Source organism: Curcuma longa, chromosome 20 (assembly GCF_044706935.1).
Source record: "Curcuma longa cultivar G26 ecotype Majalengka, Jawa Barat chromosome 20, ITB_CL_G26_1.1, whole genome shotgun sequence".
Lineage (NCBI taxonomy): Eukaryota > Viridiplantae > Streptophyta > Magnoliopsida > Zingiberales > Zingiberaceae > Curcuma > Curcuma longa.
In genome coordinates, this window is record NC_133880.1 from 6263715 (window position 1) to 6283104 (window position 19390).

General features: G+C 44.1%; 3 protein-coding genes, 1 non-coding gene and 1 pseudogene across 4 annotated transcripts; 4 read left to right on the forward strand and 1 right to left on the reverse strand.

Annotated features, from left to right (window-relative positions):
* Nucleotides 1-620: 620 nt before the first annotated feature.
* Nucleotides 621-2843, forward strand: LOC141812857 (protein MANNAN SYNTHESIS-RELATED 1-like). The gene is made up of 6 exons (XM_074700806.1): nucleotides 621-716; nucleotides 1141-1252; nucleotides 1372-1445; nucleotides 1570-1655; nucleotides 1912-2479; nucleotides 2562-2843. Exons 1-6 carry the CDS (start codon nucleotides 621-623, stop codon nucleotides 2841-2843), a joined length of 1218 nt encoding a protein of 405 aa, XP_074556907.1.
* Nucleotides 2844-3264: 421 nt separating this feature from the next.
* LOC141812917 (lysM domain receptor-like kinase 3) lies at nucleotides 3265-5933 on the forward strand (annotated as a pseudogene).
* A 944-nt stretch (nucleotides 5934-6877) lies between these two features.
* TRNAV-AAC (transfer RNA valine (anticodon AAC)) lies at nucleotides 6878-6951 on the forward strand. The gene has a single exon. It is a non-coding gene; the product is annotated as a tRNA-Val (tRNA).
* Nucleotides 6952-8718: 1767 nt separating this feature from the next.
* Nucleotides 8719-11108, reverse strand: LOC141812861 (exocyst complex component EXO70I-like). Its single transcript, XM_074700811.1, has 2 exons — nucleotides 10335-11108; nucleotides 8719-10245 (listed from the first exon to the last, which is right to left on the reverse strand). The coding sequence occupies exons 1-2, from the start codon at nucleotides 11103-11105 to the stop codon at nucleotides 8872-8874; spliced, it is 2145 nt and encodes a 714-aa protein (XP_074556912.1). The 5' UTR covers nucleotides 11106-11108; the 3' UTR covers nucleotides 8719-8871.
* Nucleotides 11109-17555: 6447 nt separating this feature from the next.
* On the forward strand, nucleotides 17556-19367 carry LOC141812951 (putative disease resistance protein RGA4). Its single transcript, XM_074700891.1, has 3 exons — nucleotides 17556-17806; nucleotides 18013-19261; nucleotides 19354-19367. Exons 2-3 carry the CDS (start codon nucleotides 18028-18030, stop codon nucleotides 19365-19367), a joined length of 1248 nt encoding a protein of 415 aa, XP_074556992.1. The 5' UTR covers nucleotides 17556-17806; nucleotides 18013-18027.
* Nucleotides 19368-19390: the final 23 nt, after the last annotated feature.

The following is a 19390-nucleotide window of genomic DNA, read 5'->3' on the forward strand; positions in this document are numbered from 1 at the left end:
AAAATAGTTACTACAATAATTTTAAATATTTTTTTACTATATTAAAATAATTTTAATTAAGTTTAAATAATTTTTAAAATAAAAAAATATGGTGAAGTATTATAATTTTTTTAGAAAAGAGTATTTTTTTACTATTTTAATAATTAAAAAATACCCTTTTAATTGCCCTAATGAATTTAATTATAGATAGTATTAAATATTTTTATTATCCGTTTTACACCTTTAAATTTGTCAGAGGTGAATGAAATAATTTAGTAATGAAATGAATAAATTATGAAAAACTTAATTTTTAAACTAAAATGAGCAAAACTAAAATGTAATTTCTACATTTGGAAAGTCAAATGGAAATGCCATTCCAAAATAATCCAAAAAGGGAAGCAAACAAAAAGAGGCAAGAAAAAGCAAAAGCAAAAAAAAAAAAAAGAGAAAGAGAGAGAAAAAAACAGAAAACTTTAACTTCCATGCTGACGTGTCAATCAACCTTAATGACTCATTAACTTTCCCTTTTCTCTTTTCCTCCCACAATTCGATCCTCACCACCTTCGCCTCTCCTTCTCCTCCTCTTCTTCTGTTCTTGCTCTGTTCTTGAGGCAGAACAAAGAAGAAGAACTCCGGTGGCGATGGATCCGAGACAGATCTTGGCCAGTGTCTTAACCATCACCATGTTCCTCATGCTCGGAAATATGATCAAGAGAGATCATTTCGACACAATTGAGGTAAAAAAACAATAGTAAATCAGAAAAAAAACAAAGAAAAACAGAAACAAGCTTCCTCTGTTTTTCATTTTGTTTTTCGTTTCTCAAACACTGCTGCGTCGATTCCTCTGTTTCATGTTTTTTCCCCTGACGTTGTTTCGAAAAGCTTCAACTTTTCTACGCTCTGTTTAATTGTTTGTTGGTATTGGAATGGTAGACTTTGAATTTTGTATTGTATTTCTACTCTTTTTAAGGTGTTCTTCTCAGACTAACAACGTTAAAGATGAGAAATTTAAACATATTCTTAAAATCCTCTCTGAACATGAAACAGGTGAACTTTTGTTCTTCACTTCTCATCGAAGTGTGTTGATATTTTGGATTCGATTGAGCTCTTGATTGAATGATCTCTTGTAAATTGCTCTCTATTTTACACCATGCACTTCAGGCGAGGCACCGAGTGGATCTTACCACAGTGGAAGAGAGGTCACTAGCCTGGGTTAGTCGTCAACCAGCAAGAACCCAAGCGCTTAAACCATGCTGGGGAAAGCCAGTTTCAGGTCTGTGCCAAAACTTTCAAAACAACCTAACCCTAAACTTATCTTTCTTAGCCATGAAAATATGATTTAAAAAAGCCTATAGTTTGATTTGTTCTAACTCATGGATCATATTTGTTCAGAAGAGGATGCAGAACAATCAAATGGCTACATCACATTCTCATTGAGGAGTGGCCCAGAGTACCATCCCTCACAGGTCTACTAATTTTGTTTTTGTTCTTGTTTTTGCTCATGCAAATTCTTTAGTTGATCAGAATCATTTCTGAAAATAAAGATCATCTTGTGCTAAAAGTGTTTCAGAGTTTTGTTTGATCAAATAGGTGGCTGATGCTGTGGTCATTGCGAGGTATCTGGGAGCCACTTTGGTGCTCCCTGACATAAGAGGAAGCAAGCCAGGTGAAAAGAGGTATTCCATTTCGCATCATCTACATCGTAACATCGAGCATGCATCGAAGTTGTTAGTTATACTCGATAGGTTGTTTGTCTATGAGCAACTAATCTTCAATTTTGATGCTAATGAGGTTCTTCATGAACTGCACTGAGAATGCTTGCTGAAATGCTTCTGAGAATTTGTTGTTCAAAAGGCTTTAAGGATTGTGTATCACAGCATCGTGCGTTCATAGATTTGCAGTTTTTACTAACAGAACTGATCGCTACTACAGAAATTTCCAAGAATTATATGATGTCGATAAATTCATCCGGAGCCTGGAAGGTGTCGTCAAAGTGGCAAGCGAGCTTCCCGCCGGCGTAGCCGCTCGACTGCCGACTGTCATTAGAGTCCCCAACGGCGTATCGGAGGACTTCATCAACGAGCAAATCCGACCAGCCTTCCTCGCCAACAACTACTTGAAGCTCGCAAGCTCTTTTCCTTCGGCCAGCGTAGGAATGCGGGAAGACCGCAACGATGAACTGGAGTCAGTTGCCTGCTTAGCCATGTTCGGCAGTCTGGAAATCAAGCCCGCGGTGTCCAAAGTGGCCGACACGATGATCCAGAGGCTGCAAATGCTCAGCCGCAACCTGCACAGCCAGTTCATCGCCATCGACATTAGGACTGAGCAAAGCTGCAAGGAAGGCAAAGCGGGCAAGAAGGCTTGCTACGACGTGCAGGAGGTCGTGGATTTCTTGCGAATGCTCGGCTTCGGCAAGGACAGCACTGTCTACGTAACTCAGACTTGGTGGGATGAAACTCTCAGTCCATTGAAGGAGTACTTCCCAAGGACTTATACGAAGGTAATTAAGAAATTAAGTTCATTCAATTCGTCTTCGACGATCGATCTGAACCTTGACCTTGCTGTTTGCTCCGGTGTTGCAGGACGACTTAGTGCCGGCGGAGAGGAGGGGGGAAGTGCTGGGGACTGGGAGTGGGCTGGAGAGAGTCATTGACTTCCAAATCTGCTCGAAGAGCGATGTGTTTGTGCCTGCAGTGGCCGGTGTGTTCTACGAGAGTGTGGCGGGGAAGAGAATCGCTGCAGGGCTCACCAAGATTCTTGTGCCACGTCAAGTGGATGATGCCACGTACGCTGCCACGTCGGATGAGTTCGTGTCCAGCTATGTCTCCAAGAAGAACCATGTTGCTTACTCGTGCCATTGCTAGATTTTATTGCTATATATAGGAGCGACAGTTCGGGTTGACTTTTCCCTGCAATCCAATTCGTTTAATTAAGTAGATCTTGTTTGATGATCATACGACCTGGTTTTGGCCGATTGCTAGGGTTTACATTTGGTGGAATTGCTAAGATTACCGCTTAAAAAAATGCTAGAATTTGGCGTTGAGTTCGGTGGAAATTTTGACGCAGCGTTACGCTTAGATATCCGCCGGCCGGCCGGCGGCCTTCCCAATGCAATGTCAAAACCCATCTGATTCGTTCCAAGTTGGATCGATTTGTTGATTCCGACGTCGCGTTGACATCCAACGGGACCGTCGCAATGCGGCAACACCGTTATAATCAAATCTTGCTGCTCCGACTGCTCGAGACGGAGTTGCAGTAGCTCATCTTCTTCTCCGACGACCGTAGATGGCCGCCGGCGACTGCCTCCTTCTCCCGGCTGCTGCTGCACTGCTCTTTCTCTCCTTCTTCCTCAGTTGCGATGGCGAGCCAATGACCTGCGCCGCCCCTTCTGCCTCCCCCCTCTGCGAGGCCTTCCTCTACGTCCGCCCTAGCGGGCTCAACGTCTCGGTGGTTGCCGATCGGTACGCCGCCAACGCCTCGCTCATCCAGGCCTTCCCCCAAGGCTCTGAGGAAGACTACCTGGTCGCGGTCCCCTGCGCGTGCGGGCGGCCGGCGACCGCCAACCTTACCGCCCTGTTCCACTACGCCGTCTACACGGTGCAGTACCACGACACCGCCGACAACATCACGGCCATTGTGTTCAGCGGGTTGGCGTGGCGCGTGCCGTCCAGTGTCAACTTCAACGACAGTATCACCGTCCTCCTCCCCTGCGGGTGTTGGACGGCCGGAAGAGGAGGAGCAGGAGGAGGAGAAGAAGGTGGTGGTGGTGTCGTACTCGGTGCAGGCCGGCGACACGCTGACAACCATCGGTGACTTGCTGGACACCGACGTGGATTCGATCATGGCGATAAACGCAGAGATTCAGAACCCGAACTCCCTCCGCCCCGGCCAAATTCTGTTCGTGCCCAGGGGTGCACATTCTTCGGCGGCAGCGCCGGAGGCGGCGGCTCATGCTAATTACTTCAAAGGTAAATCATCGGAGAAAGTTCATGTTTGGAAGAGTCCTAACGCATCATTGTGTGGGTTCAAAACATTTAATTAACTCCGTGGCGTTGGAATTTATCAGGGAAGCAGAAGGTTGCAATCATAGCGCTTGCCATTTCCATATCATTTTTGTCGATCATCCTCATCGGCTTCTCACTACTCTTCTATCGGAGAAGGCGATCGGCTGACACCATCGACGAGAAATCGAAGGCGAACTTGAGCAAGACTGCAAGCACAAGAAACACAATTGCAGCCTTGGAGAGTCGGCTTCTTAGTTGCAAGAATGGCGAAGGTATTAAGATATTTACTAACGTTAATTATGTCGCTAATTAAGCTCTAATCATGGTTCTTAACCTCTAAAACTTTCATTTTCCAGGAACTGCAACATTCAGGCCAGAGAGACCAGTGATATTTAGTCTGGAAGAGGTCGATCAAGCTACTGCATGTTTCGAAGCATCAAGAAAGATCGGCGAGGGAGGGTACGGCAGTGTGTATTTCGGAATCTTAGCCGATGAGGTGATAGATCTTCAAGTTCATCTTCATTTCGATACGAAAACAAGTTGTTTACTTACATCAGTGCAGGAAGCTGCCATTAAAAAGATGAAATCAAGCAAGTCCAAGGAGTTCCTTGCTGAGCTAAATGTTTTATGCAACGTGCATCACAGAAATGTGGTATGTCACAAAATAGAACCTTGAATTCAAGTGTTAATTTCTTTGTTGTCTGACTACATTCGACTCTTCGCTAGGTCGAACTCATTGGTTATGCAGCAGGAGAGGACTACCTTTACTTGGTCTATGAGTATGTTCAGAATGGCTCACTGAATGAGCACCTTCATGATCCATTGCTCAAAGGTTAGGGCCAAACACTTGCATATTATCGTAACAACCAAAACCAAGTCTAATGAACTGCAAAGCAGGCCATCAGCCTCTATCATGGACTGCAAGAACACAGATTGCATTGGATACAGCATGTGGAATCGAGTACATACACGAACACACCAAGACGACTTGTGTTCATCGCGATATAAAGACTAGCAACATCCTTTTGGATAGCACACTAAGAGCAAAGGTGAGCCTTTTTGTTCAGCTTCACTCAATACCATACAAAGTACAGATTCCATAAGTCTTGAGTTATGGTTTATCCTTCTTCAAACAGGTAGCCGATTTTGGGCTAGCAAAGCTGGTGGAGGAACACAGGGAAGAACAAGGCTATTTAGTTACACGTTTGGTCGGAACACCGGGATACCTTCCACCAGAGTTCGTATATAGATAGATAGATAGATAGATAGACTGATCATATTCAGTAACTTGACATTAGTAGCTTGTTTTTGTCAGATCCGTTAGGGAGCTGCAAACGACCACCAAATCTGATGTGTTTGCCTTTGGAGTTGTGCTGTCTGAGCTTGTCACAGGCCTAAGGGCTCTAACTCCAGATCGAAAGGATCCGAGCAAGATGAGATCACTGGCCACAATTGTAAGACTATCTTCAACTTAGCTGTTTATGGCAATGAAAGAAAAGAACTGAAAGAAAAATGTGCCAAATGTTATTCAGCAATGCAATCTTGCATAACAATGGCAGTTACTGTTTACTTGTGATTTGCACTAGATGAAAGGAATTTTCCTCTCAGAAGATCCAGAGAGTGCCATTGAGGAGATTATAGATCCAAATCTAAATCACTCTTACCCTGCTGAAGAAGTTCACAAGGTTAATTAGTTCATCCTTAATTTCTGTCTTTCTTCTTTGTGTTTTTTCTTCAGATCATGACAAATAATTATTTCTGAATCACGGCTCTAACCTAATTCAGATGGTGCACATTGCTATGTGGTGCTTGAGTGATGATCCTGTCAGTCGACCGGAAATGAGAGAGATCACTGCAAACCTATTGCAGATTGTGATGGCTTCCATACAGTGGGAAGCATCACTTGGTGGTAATAGCCAAGTGTTCAGTGGCATCTTTGGAGGAAGATGAGGAGTGTTTTCGAGTTCTATTAGTCGCAACTATTTGAGGTTGGCTATATGAATCGTATTCCTTCGTTGTACTCTACACAATACTCTTATCGGCTTATCATGTGATGTAATTATTACTAAAATTGATCCTAAATGGTTAAATTCTGATGAACTTGTGCTTCTTGCATTGCTAATCCTGATTTGTTTCAGAGGGAAGTTTGTATCATAATATTGTTGTAAGCACTCTCTTATTAAGTAATTACATCCTCAAGAGTGAAGACATATCATGGAAACTGTATTTCTCATGAAAATATTATTTAAATATTAAATTTGGTGTTGTGGTTTTCGGTTTAAGTCCGGATGACGCCACTTAACTTTTTTTTTTTAAAGTTAATTTACATCTTAAGCAGACAAAACACAAGTAACTTAAGGAACAAAGTAAAATTTAAATTTTTTCAGAGTTAGTTTAGATCCTAAACAAACAAAAATAAACAAAACAAGGAACAAAGTAAGTAAAGACTTTTGGAGCACGATGTAATAGCAAGAGGTTTGATATTTTTCCTAAATAATTAGGGTTTAAAATATATGTATATAGCGCATTTGAACAATTAATAATGTTGAGACATCATGTCAAAAGTTACTTCACCTCTTGGATTAATCGGTGTAAGTTGAATACCTGATATAAAAAAATAAAATAAATTTTAACCTCCAAAATTACAATGTAATGGTGAGATGCTTCTGCATTCACGTAATTAGGTTCCTAGAAAAATATCATGGAAATTATATTTTTCAATAAGATGAAAAATTTTATTCTCAAGCATGGTGTTGTGGTGTAGTTACTTATCATGTCAACCTAACATATTAAAGGTCTCTAGTTTGAGTCCGGGTGATGCGGTTCGATTTTGATTTTAAAATTTTTTATTCAATTAAATTGAATTAATAAAAAAAAAATTTATTTTCAAGCATGGTGTCGTGGTGTAGTTGGTTATCACGTCAGTCTAACACACTGAAGGTCTCCGGTTCGAGTCCGGGCGACGCCATATAATTTTTTTATGATTTGATTTTGATTTCAAAATTTTTATTCGATTAAATCGAATTAATAAAAAAATCATCAATGAACTTATAAAATTTTATTTAATTAATAAATTTTTTATAATACTTTAAAAAAATTATTTTTTAATTGAATTAATTAATTAATATTTTATCGATTCGATTTATTCGATTTTTATTTGAAAATATGATTGTTATGGATGTATATGTCCGATCTGGTTAAACGAACCAGGTGGAAGGGTTCCAGTGCGATATCTCGATGTCGGACCAAGGGACCAAACCAAGTTCTATGGACCCAATGACCGAGCCGAACTCTCTCCAAGGACCGAGCCGAACCCTCCTACTCCGTCACCAGTAAGGGTCCCCAGGACTGGTATCTTATCAAGATACGAGTGTCGCAGCACGGCCCATCCACTCGGCTTGGATAATGCTCTTATCGGTGCCTGTCAGGTGGCTCGATCCCATAGGGTCCACAGACCTTCTTCATTACTCGGTTGGTCCTGCTTGGCTCGGGCATGCATCCTAGGTCATTAATACACTCTAAATCTCTGAAAATACCACTCCCCTATCGTTAGGTTATGAATGTTCCCCTGACATTTCGGTATATCATCATAGTGAATCTTCGATAAGTGGCGTAGTGGATCCCCTTAAATGCTGACTAATGATGGGACATTAGTATGGGCCATGCCCCGATCTCTGACACATTCATAACGGCGATGGGACGTTAGTCATATTCTCGATGTGACTTCCCAACACCCAGCTATATAAAAGGTTAGTGGGTCATCGAAGGGAGGTATGCAATCACACATTCCCTACTTCCTTTCTCTCAGTTTTCACCTCTTTCCTTCCCCTACTGACTTAAGCATCGGAGTGGTCGCGCCAGGACCCTCCTGGCCTTCCCTCTCACTTCCCTTCTTTGTGCAGGTGGTACCGTCAAGCTCCCTCCTCCATCTTCCCCTTTAGAGTCTTGGTGTGGAATAAGGTGGTCAAAGCTTCCGAGTGCAGATCTCAACAGGAACAATGATCATTTGATTAGTTTAAAAAAATTCAATTTGATTCGATTTAAATTAATTTAGTTAGATTCAATTTAATTTTAATTGAATATTTAATCCCCTCTTGTACACAACTTTATAATTAACTCCTCCCTCCTCACTCTCTCATATCGTCGAAAAAAAGGGAGCAAAAAACATCCTGGCGTTGCTAACTAACAAAACTGAAAATAAGATATTATACGAGCAGAGATAGATCTATGTATCCTAGTAAGCATCAGATGATCTTGCTGGGATAACTTCCAATAAATCTTTTGAGGTGTGCTAATTCATGTCAAAAGCTTTCTTAGCAAGATCCAACTAAGCAATAGATTTTTGCCTTACTTTTGTATATTTTATAAGAAGTTATTTTTTTTGAACTATAATAATTTTATCATTGTGCTAATATTATTAACATATGACATGATTATTTATGTAAGAATCTAATGAAATGTTGTAAACACTATCAGATATCACAATGCTTCAAAAATATTAGTTAACAACACTTACAAAAAAAGATTTGTTAGGAAATTGAAAATATAATATATTTGTTAAAATGAATGTTCATGATAAATTTAATAATTATTCTAAAATAAAATAAATTCTATTTGAACCTAAATTTCTTTGTCCTTGAATTAGTCCCAAATTAGGAATTGAGTGCCAAAACAACTCTAAAAAATGCTTTGGAATTGCTCGATCTCTCTTTTAACTAGTTGTAAACGGCCAAGATTAAACACTATTGAATCGAACAGATAAAGAAGCTCTCGATATGAAATTCTACAGATGGATTTCCTCTGTAATATTTGCATTCTTCATTTTCTATAAGAAAATAATAATGGTAGCTCATTATTCGTGTCGTAAATCGTGGCTTTTGTCGTTCAGCTAATATCCGAAGGAACCAGAGCCTCCGAACTCCGGCGGCTGCTCCTGCTCTCGCCGGATCCGTTCCCTCCGCTGTGGAATCCTCTCGCCTCCAGCCTTCGGAACGGAGCTCGGCTTCTTACCTTCCTCTTCTTCCCCTTCTTCGGCGGCGTCGAACGCCTGCCGTATCAGTGCACGGATCGAGTCGGGCGGCAGGAACGCCCTTCCGGGGATCGCCGCCGCGTTCGCGTGCAAGAACTCAGCGTATGCCGGCACCACCGTATTCTCCACCGCCTCCCGAATCTGATTTCTCAGGTCGGCGTCGCGGAAGACGTAGAGGCTTCGGTGCTTCCTCATGTTGACCTCGAATCCCCTCATGAACTCCTCCGCCCTCGCCCTCGCCCTCGCCCTCGCCCTCCCCTGCTCTGCCTTCGCCGCCGCGTCGTCCCTCTCCACCAACCTCAAGAGCATCCCCCACGCCGACTCCTGGTACGCGAACGCTGCCTGCTCCGCCGCGTTTTTGAATGTCGCTCTCATCGTCTCTTCCCCCACCAGCTTCGCCAGCTCCGTCCCACGCGTCCGCGTGTGCACGTACCAGTACGCATTGGTAGCCATGACGTGAGGGAGCGCGCGGTCCTTTTTCCCGCACCTGGCCCGCTTCGCCTCCACGTTCCTCTGCAGCGCCTCTAGGATGTTGCGGGCCACGTCGCGGAGAAGACCATCGTCGCCGGCGTCATCCGCCGGATGACGGGACGGCAGGTCTTCTCTCCAATTGCGCTCTGTTCGGAGCACTCGTTCCATCGGCCCAGCGTACCTGGCGGTCGCGAGGCATTTGAGGCAATGAACGGCGTGCCGGACGACCTTGGGCACCGACCCGTCCCCGGGCGACGGCTCGGCGGCGTCCTGCATTCCCTCGATCCGGAGACCGAACTCACACAATGCCTTGGCGGCCGCATGGACAACGAGCTTCTGGAGCTCGCGGAACCGCGCGCGAATATCGCGGCCCGGCTCACCGTCGAAGTTAGACTCTAACTGTGGCCGGATGCGGTACAAGGCGTCGAACATGTCGAGGAGCTTGAAGAGCTTGTGCGGCTGCTTGGAGCTCCGGGCGACGCCCTCGCCGAAGCGGAAGAAAACGGCCATGATGCGGTCGGCGATCTTGGCGAAGCATTCGGGCCAGACGACGCCGTCCATCAAGGGACCGAGCACGTCGCGGCAGAGCTGCTTCTCGACGGCGAACAGTATCTGCACCGCCAGTTCGAGGTGCCGGATCCAAAGAGTGATCGCCGCCTCCACCTCCGCCCACTGCATCGCGTCTATCTCCTCCGGCGCGTACGTCCGCAGGTACTCTGGGCTTAGCCTCATCAACGCCTTCGCAGCCCGACGATATCTCACCTACAACCGCCACCGACCCCTTATCTAATCCGCCGGCGGTCGGAGAATTTACAAAGATCGAATTTTTAGGGTTCGTTAAGATCAATTACCTTGACGAAGATGTCAATAGCGATGTCGAGGCAATCGTTGGTGGCGAGGGTTTGGGAGATTCGCCGGAGGGCCTGGACCTGGAGAGGCGAGGCGAGAGGGGCGAGATCTGAGCCGTCGGTAGATTGGGAGAATTGATCGAGGCCGTCAGATTCGCCTAGGGCATTGTGTTTCAGCTGGAGCAGGAGGGATTCGTAATCTTCCTGGAGCCGGACTAGGGCTTCGTCCAAGAGACCCTCGTATCGGAGGGCATCGACCTCGTCGGCGTAGATCGCCTGGAGAGCGGAGAGCGTCTCCTGGAGACGACGGAGGCGGAGGCGGTCCGTGGCCTTGGTGCGGCTCAGGAACTCGACAGCCTCCTGCAGCCGCTGCACGGCGGGGTCGCAGTCGGCCGCGACGCCTGCGACAGCGTCGTGGAGGCGGTCAACGCAGTCGACGTAGTCGATGAGAGTGGCGGGGTCGGAAGGGGAAGGGGAGAGGCGGAGGAGGCGGCGTTGGAGGGAGCGGACGAGCGAGAAAGCGCGGAGGAGAGCTAGGGCGGGGGAGACGGCCCGGTCGATGCGGGAGCGGAGAGCGCGGGTGGCGACGGCGTGGGACTGGAGAGGAGACACGGTGTCGGAGACGTAAGAGAGGGCGGAGAGGTGGGAGGAGAGGCGAGCGTCGAAGTCGGAGAGGGCGGTTTCGACGTCGGAGGTGGACCGGAGGAGGGAGGCGAGGCCGGAGCGCGAGGCGTGGAGGTCGGCGAGCGCGACGGCGGAGACCTCCACCGCCATCGGAGGCTGCAGGCGAAAGGGGAAGCGAAGAGGGGAAGGGAATTGGAGGTGGCGAAAGGAAGAAGACAAGATATAAATAGAAGGCGGCATGGTTGAGATGGACGGAGAGGTCGACGGATGGTCACAATCGGCGACGATAACTTCAAGGAACGAAGCCGGCGGCGGGGCGAGGATTCGAAGGCCATTTGGCGGAAAAAAAATTTGAGTCAAGGCACAGCGGAATTATAAAATATTATTTACCAAAAATTAAATAAAAAACCTGATATTATGAGAATTTGCATAGACTGGAGGCACCAGTGTTTATTATAGTGTTTTCCATGTAAATTGTATACCTATTGACTCTTTCTTCAATTTCTTTATTTAATGTAATTTTTTTTCGGCTTGATCTTATAATTCTTTATTTTTTATGAATGCCTTTTTGCAATTCTAAAATAATAACCTCTCTCTTTTAAAAATTTCACGCTCTATTTTTATATATTTTATTTCACCTTATTGTCATCTTAGGGTGAAAAGGTGAAATTATAAGGAAATTTGAAGAAAGTTATAAACTTCATTGGTTGAAATGAAAATTTTCCTTTGTTTTGTTATACTAATTACTTGCAACCAAAATTATGCAACAAATATAACATCTCAAAAAGCAAATATAAATAATATTAATTAAAAAATACTCATTAATCTCTGACAAAATTCAATTAGCCCCTTTATATTACTTAAATTAAACTACATTAGCCTTGTCATCATGTCCCATCTCCTCTTCCATCTTCAGCTGATCACTGCCATCTGCTTCCTTCTTCTTCTTCCCTCATCCACCACATCCACGCTCAGCAACACGCAGACGACGGCGACGGATGCAGATAACACGAAAACCGGCCCGAAAATCCACAGTAGCAGCGTCAACGCCGCGTAGAACACTCTGCTGCCCAGCAACTGGAACATGTACGCCTTCTTCAACACGTCGCAGGTGAACTCCGAGTCCATGGTGGGCGTGTTGATCAGGAAGCAGACTTGGTTGATGAGCTTGACGGAGAGGGAGAAGCAGAGGAAGGCGAAGAGGAAGGCGAGGAGGACGGAGACGTAGTGGAGCGTCGTTGACGGCGCCAGCGGTGAGCGCTCGACGGTGGTGACGAGGGCAGCGAGGCCGGAGCAGAGGACGACGCAGGTGCTGGCCATCAGCGTCGCGCCCATGATCGCGTTCCGGAAGGTTTGCACCGCCAGGATGCTCTTCTTCTCGTTCTCCTATAAACAACAGCAAAATGCATCAATTAATATCCCTTGCTGATGAACTCGATTTCTCGATCGGGTGTCTCAGATCGGTCGATGCTTACTTTGACGACGGAAAGGACCCAAAGGCGCCGGGCGGAGGAGTGGATTCCGATGGCGACGCTGAGCGGGCGATATCGGACTTGGTACCAAAGCCAAATGTGGTAGGAGATGTGGAGTAGAAGGCTCAAGGGGATCAGAACAAGATCCAAGTAACACTTTCTGCACTCCATTTTGTGATTAACAGAAACCTGAATCTTCTTCTTCTTCTCGATTGCTCTCTTTCTTCTTCCTCCTCGCTCTTCTTTGGATCGTTCTATGATCATGCATATTTGGAGTTTGTGGTTGTATATATAGAGCAGTGACTGAACATGCAATTTAAATCAATCCATCTTCAACAAAAAACAGAAAATTAAACAAATGAAACCCAAACTTTGCCAGAATGAAATTCTTGTAGAACCATAGACCCACCATCCATACACATTGTTACAAAGATTAGGTGTATGTCATGCCATCGCTCGGTTACATGTACCTTATATTAGTGTTGGAAAACCAAAAGAAACTCAACTCTGCCTACTTGCAACATGGAATATTTCCTTATCCTCAACTAGGTTTTTCCCTCCTCCTCTTTAGTTTGGCATGATCCCCTCAACTTAGGAAAACCCAAACACAATCGGAAGTAACCTATTTCAACAGACATTTGGCAAGTGGCTTTTCGATATTGATAGTGATGACAATGGGTGAAGTGAAACGTAAGTCTATCCTTTTAAGTTCCCCGCTATATTCGATCGCTTCTTAAGTTCTTATCATGATGGGGAAGTTCGAGATGAGGCTATATGCATGTTTTAAACATTATAGACTAAATACAATTTGTAACTCATTATATTTTCTGAGGAACAAAAGCAACCACCTCAATTGGAGAGGTGAATTGCCATCCTCCATTGTAGGGATATATGACAACCTCTAGTTTTCTATCAAGTACTTGTAGCCCACCTAACGTTCTCAACTTCGAGTGAATGGATTTCAGAATTTTCTCAAACAAATCTCCAATATGACTAGATCATATATCAAGACCTAAGAATTTAAGACATTGAATATCCATCAAATTTTTAGTTGTTAGCTGATTGAGGTGGTGTGTCATAGGGCAGTCAGCAACCATGGATCAAATGGTGCGTCTTCAACATTTGTAGGGATACAGTGCTTTTCGATCAACTGGTCCATGTCTTTCTCACCATCAAGTACTTCGAAACATCTTTGATCTTCAGCCGTTTTAGTTTGTAATTGGCCCTAAATGAATTGGGTAGCTTGGGAAAGCATAAGTTACTTGAAAAATGGAGAGTGAAGGATTCAGGGGGAGCAACACACTTGCACTACATTTGTCATACTTACTCTCTTTGCATGTTGTACTTAATATGCCTTATATGTGATTGTATAACTTAACTTGAAACCTTAAGTTGCCATAATCAAAAAGGGAGAGATTGTTAGTGCAGGAAGCACTAGCAGATCAAACCTAAGTTTTGATTATGGAACTAGGATCAAGTTAAGTATGTGATTTGACTAACCAGGTTGAATGGAGTTTACAGGAAACAGGTTAAGTCCTAGTGCAGCTAGGCAAGAAGTCTTGGCAGAGTCAACGTGCACCAGGCAGAGATCTGGACTTGGGTCAGGAGGACCAAGTTGCAGAAGGCTGGACTTGGTCAGGAGGACCAAGTTGCAGCAGAAGAGTGGACTGATCAGGAGGATCAGTTGCATTCCAAGTCCTGGGGGGCAACGACAGAGCCGAGCACAAGTCTAACGAGTCAGGAGGACTCGGTTGGCATCAGGTAAATTCTCCCGAGAGGAGTGGGTGAGGACGCGTTCCTACGAGGAACAGTAGGCGCCGGTCTAACCCAGGATCTCACCGGAGATCCGAAGTTAAGACTCGGAGTTGGTTCGGTGAACCGACTCGATACTTTGCATGTTATATCTTGAGCTAACTTTTGTGCAGGAAGAAAACTTCGACGAATGCTCAACTCCGGTCGAAAACTGATTTTTCGGGTCTGGAGTCGACTCAGATGGGTTCTGGAGTCGACTCCAGCTGAGTCAGCCGAAGTCAGGAGTCAGCGCGTCGAGTTTTCTGCCAAATCAGCCTGGAGTCGACTCAGATGGGCTTTTGAGTCGACTCAGGGTCAAAACTAATCGCCGCTGCCGCCACTGGGACTGGAGTCGACCCATAATGAGATTTGAGTCGACTCAGAGGGGATAAGCGAAGAGGAAGATCAAGTTTTATCTGCCACATCTGCTGGAGTCGACCCAGATTGCAATCTGAGTCGACTCAGGCCTACTATAAAAGAAGCCCGCGACCAGCCTTCGAGCACAACACTTTCAACGACTCTTTTGCTCGTTCTCGTGACTCCCAAGCGCTCCAAACTCGACGTCGGTGCTGTGCCTTCTCCAAGCCATCTCTCCAACCCACCGAGGCGACGAATTCGACTTCCGGGGAGCGAACGCGAGCACAAAGATTCGGTAACAAAACTTGTATTTAATTTCTGCAATCTTTTGTAATTAAGTTTTGTAACGAGTTTTTTCGACACACTTGCTGCCGTAAAGGGGCAAGTGAATTAGTGGATTGCCCAAAGTAAACGGTCAAGGACCGTGGGCCTTGGAGTAGCAGCGTTGCGCTGTGAACCAAGTAAAACATACGAGTCATTTCCTTTCTGCACTTAGTTTCTATTTTCGCTACTTGCTTTTTCGCTTCCTCTTCCGCACTCGAGTTTAGTCGAAAAATCGAAAAGCGTGCAAACACGCTATTCACCCCCCCTCTAGCGTGTTTTCGATCCTACACAAAGTGGACAATATCATGTCATTGTGGAGATGTATCCTTTTGAACCCAACAATCCTTTTGAACCCAACAATGCTCTGATACCAATTGTTGGATCTAAAAGGATGTCTGCATCTCCACAATGACATAATATTGTCCACTTTGGGCCTAAGCCCTCATGACTTTACTCTTGGGCTCTCCCCAAAAGGTTTCATCCCAATGGAGATACTTTTCATCCTTTTAAACCTATGATCTTTTCCATGTGTTTTAGATGTGGGACTATGTTTGCACCCTTGCAACCCAACAATCCCCCCTCAAACAAAGGACCACAGACCCGACTTCCTGCCTAGTCACAACTAGAACTTTCTGCCTGGTGTCTGGTCCTCTTGATTCAGACACAGGAGCACCCACTTCCTTTGTTTAAGGTTTAACCACATGGTTAGATCTAAATCATGGCTCTTTCGACGGTTAGTCCAGTGAAGAGCGGTCTCGCTCTGATACCAATTGTTGGGTTCAAAACGATGTCTACATCTCCATAATGATATAATATTGTTCACTTTGGGCCTAAATCCTCATGGATTTGTTCTTGGGCTCTCCCCAAAAGGTCTCATGCCAATGGAGATACTTTTCATCCTTTTAAACTCATGATCTTTTCTATGTGTTTTAGATGTGGGACTATGTTTGCACCCTTGCAACCCAACAGGATTTGGTCTTCCAGGATTGCAGATGTGAAAATACTCTTTTAGGCGAATATATAAACCATGGCGAAAGCACATAAAATAAAAGGAGGTGATTAAATTTTTCTTTCTTCTTCGTTCTCTAGATTATTCTGTTGTTTTCTTCATAAATCTCTACTCTAATTTGAGCGTCGGAGTGGTCGCACTGAACTCCCTCGATGTCCGTCTTAACTCTCGTGGAAATATCGCAAGTATCTTTGACGTCTTCCGTCTCTAGAGGATATTTAACATTCGCTATCTCTACTATTCTATCTTGTTAACTCACCAACCCACAATCAATCTCAATCAGAGACAACAAATAATTGTTATTAGTGGATAGTTGTGGATGTTGATCTACAAGTCGTATGTCTAATTAGTCAATTCATTGACATGTTAATGGCTCGAACTACTAGTACAAAGGTATTATAAGATGGGTCATATCTCATTTATATTTTCGACACACTCATCCTTTTCGATAGCATATCATCACTAATTTAATATTGTTGGTCACTTAATAATATTGGTTGTCGAATTATATCTATGAATATTGACAATCATATTTTAAGTATCGAATGATCGAGGAGTTAGAGAAGTGAATAGTAATTTTAAATCTACAACTAAGATTTTATCTATTCTTGCTATTGAGTTAGTAAGGTTATACAAAATTTGTACAACGGATACGAAACACAGTACAAGCTTATGAAGCATTAATGTCCCCGGAGCAATGGTGCAAAGGTCCGGGTTGTGACCTACGGTTCGATCCCCAGCTACGGCGTATTTGCAGGAATTTTCCTCCAAATGGAGAACGCAATCAAAGGATGCTGGGCATCTGGATTGACCGCCGTATGCGTGGTCGGTGGGAAACTTCCGTGGGACCGGACCGGCCACAGGGATTGAGTCCATGAGACTGACTGGGATTTATCATTTTTTTTTATGAAGCATTAATAAATTTATTTAACATGGTTTGACAACCTCTATGCTTCAAATATATAATCATGATTCATCAATAAATAGCTCCTAGAAAATGATTAATTTTCTCCATCTTAATTAGTCGATTATTAAAGATGGAACAACCTCTTACAATCTCAAGATTATAAAAGAATTATAAAGAAGTAGATTATAGAGAAAATACAAGGCTTTAACTGTGATTGACCAATCCTATTTTGTCTTTCCACTGTCCTCAATTTATACATTTCGAAATCCTACCGTAAGTGTATATATTGCTTTTGTCTGTCTTAATCAATATAATCGACTAGTGCTTGTGATCCGATTAATATAGTGCAACAATAATTTCTTTTTACTTTCTATATTAGTTATCAAACGATTGATAATATATTTACTATTGAATTAATTGTCCAATCGACTCGACCGTAAACATATATTCTCTGACTCTTCGGATTCAATCGATTATTTAAAATTATTGAGGACGGTACTAATTTAGATTTTAGATAAATTTATTTAATTTTATTAGAAAAAGTTTATTAACACCCCCATTTATTAGTGGTTAATTGAATACAATTTTAATTTTCACCAGCATTCAATTAAAATTTAATTGATTATATCATCTCATGGGCAGATCCAGGCGAGGGGTTATATCTGGTATATAGGGTTAACGGGGTTGGGTTTAAAACCCGTTAACCCGTTAGGAATCCGATAAAACCAGGAAGGGCGAACCGAAGCCGATCTCTTCGTCTCCCGCTTTCCTTCTTCTCTGCCAACGCCGCATGAAACCCTAGGTGCGCCGATTCCTTCTTCTTTGCGGGCCTTTGCCCTTGCGGTGGCCGTGATACCGTCGCTTGTCGGGCCAAGCACAGCTTCTGCCCGACGTCGACGCCCGCCGTGTCTCTCGCCGATCGGTCGTTGGAGGTTCGGCCGAGAGGAAGGGGGGAACAGATCTGGATCAGAGCAGGGCTTCTGATTTTGAGGTAAGCGTCGGATTTCCGAGTAGAATTTTTGCAATTCTCGCAATCTGCATGGCTATCAGTCTAGTATTAGTTAATCTTGCTTGCCTTTTATGTTGTTATAAATTCTTTTATAGGAATAGAATTTGTAATCGGCAAAATCTATCATCCTCGCCCGGATCGTTTTCTTTCACCTGCTTAATTTCTTCTGTCTTATACTTGGAGCTCAGAAGAGCAAAGTAGTCATGGAGATCGAGAGTCCACAAACCGAAATCGCAAGCCACCTTGCGCAATCGCTTAAGAGATCATTTGATGCCATCGGGAGATCTTGGAAGTTCCAGGAGCCGGAGGTTTATAAAAAAACAGCTGAAGTGATTGAGCTAGCAGATATTCTTCAATTTATCCAGGAGTTGCACATCTACGACCAACACAAGCAGATCAGCAACGACTGCCTGGATGACTGGTTATGGCGCTTTAAGGATTTCTTCTACAAGACGGAGAACGTGCTCGACGACTTGGATTTTATTAGATTTCGTAACCCTCATTGGGCAGGCAACGATAAATCATCAGCATTTGAGGTTGAGGAGATGCACTTTATGAAAGCGATAGCAAAGTTGCCGGAGGTCATCGAGACAGCCGCTGGCCTTCTTGATGAAATTAAGCATTTCAAGAAAGAGCTGCAAAAATCAAAACCAGTTTGCAGCAGCTTGGATCAACAGAGAAACACCAGTTCAGGACTGCGCACGTTGCCTTCCAAGGTTAGGGAGTTGAAAGGACGAGCTGTGGAGAAGGCGAAAATACTAGAGGCGCTACTTCACAAAGCAGAAGGAGAATCAAAGGAGTCGCTTGTAATGATCAGCATCACCGGCCCGGTGGGAATAGGGAAGACAGAACTTGCCCGAGCTGTTTATAACAGTGCGCAAGTAGAAGCTGAATTCGATGTCAAAGCATGGATTTACATGGGCAACCATCCTCTTGACGAGTGGTGGCTTACACTTGAAAGGTCAGTATCTGCCTCCGTCTATAAACAAAGCAAAATTCACAGAACCAGTGGATCGTATAGCATTTTGGAAACCATGAAAACAGAAATAACAGGCAAGAAGGTGTTGATCGTCCTGGACAACCTGACGGGGGGCTTCTTCAACGACTTATTTAAGTATGGGGCAAAAGTGGGTAGCAGAATAATAGTGACTTCCCAATTTAGATATGTAGGCAACTCAGATGATTTGCTATTCGATGTGGAATTGGATGGATTGGAAGAGGAAGAGTATTTGGAATTGTTCAAGGAATGCGCACTCGGTGACAGAAATCGCAACAAATATCCAGAGTTGGAAGATATAGTCGGAGAAATAGCTAAAAGATTTGGAGGAAATCCCTTGGCTGCTGTGACAATAGGGCGTCACCTGAAGTGGCACCAAAGTGAAGAGCGCTGGAGGATGATCTCTCGTAGCAGTTTGGGCATAATTGATCCAACAGAAAGTAACATATTATCAGTACTGTTGAGACGCAGTTATGAGCAACTACCATGGCATTTAAAGCAAGGTTATCTTGCTTTTGCATTGTTTCCCAAGAATTATCCCTTTGAACAAGGTCAGTTGTTTTGCATAT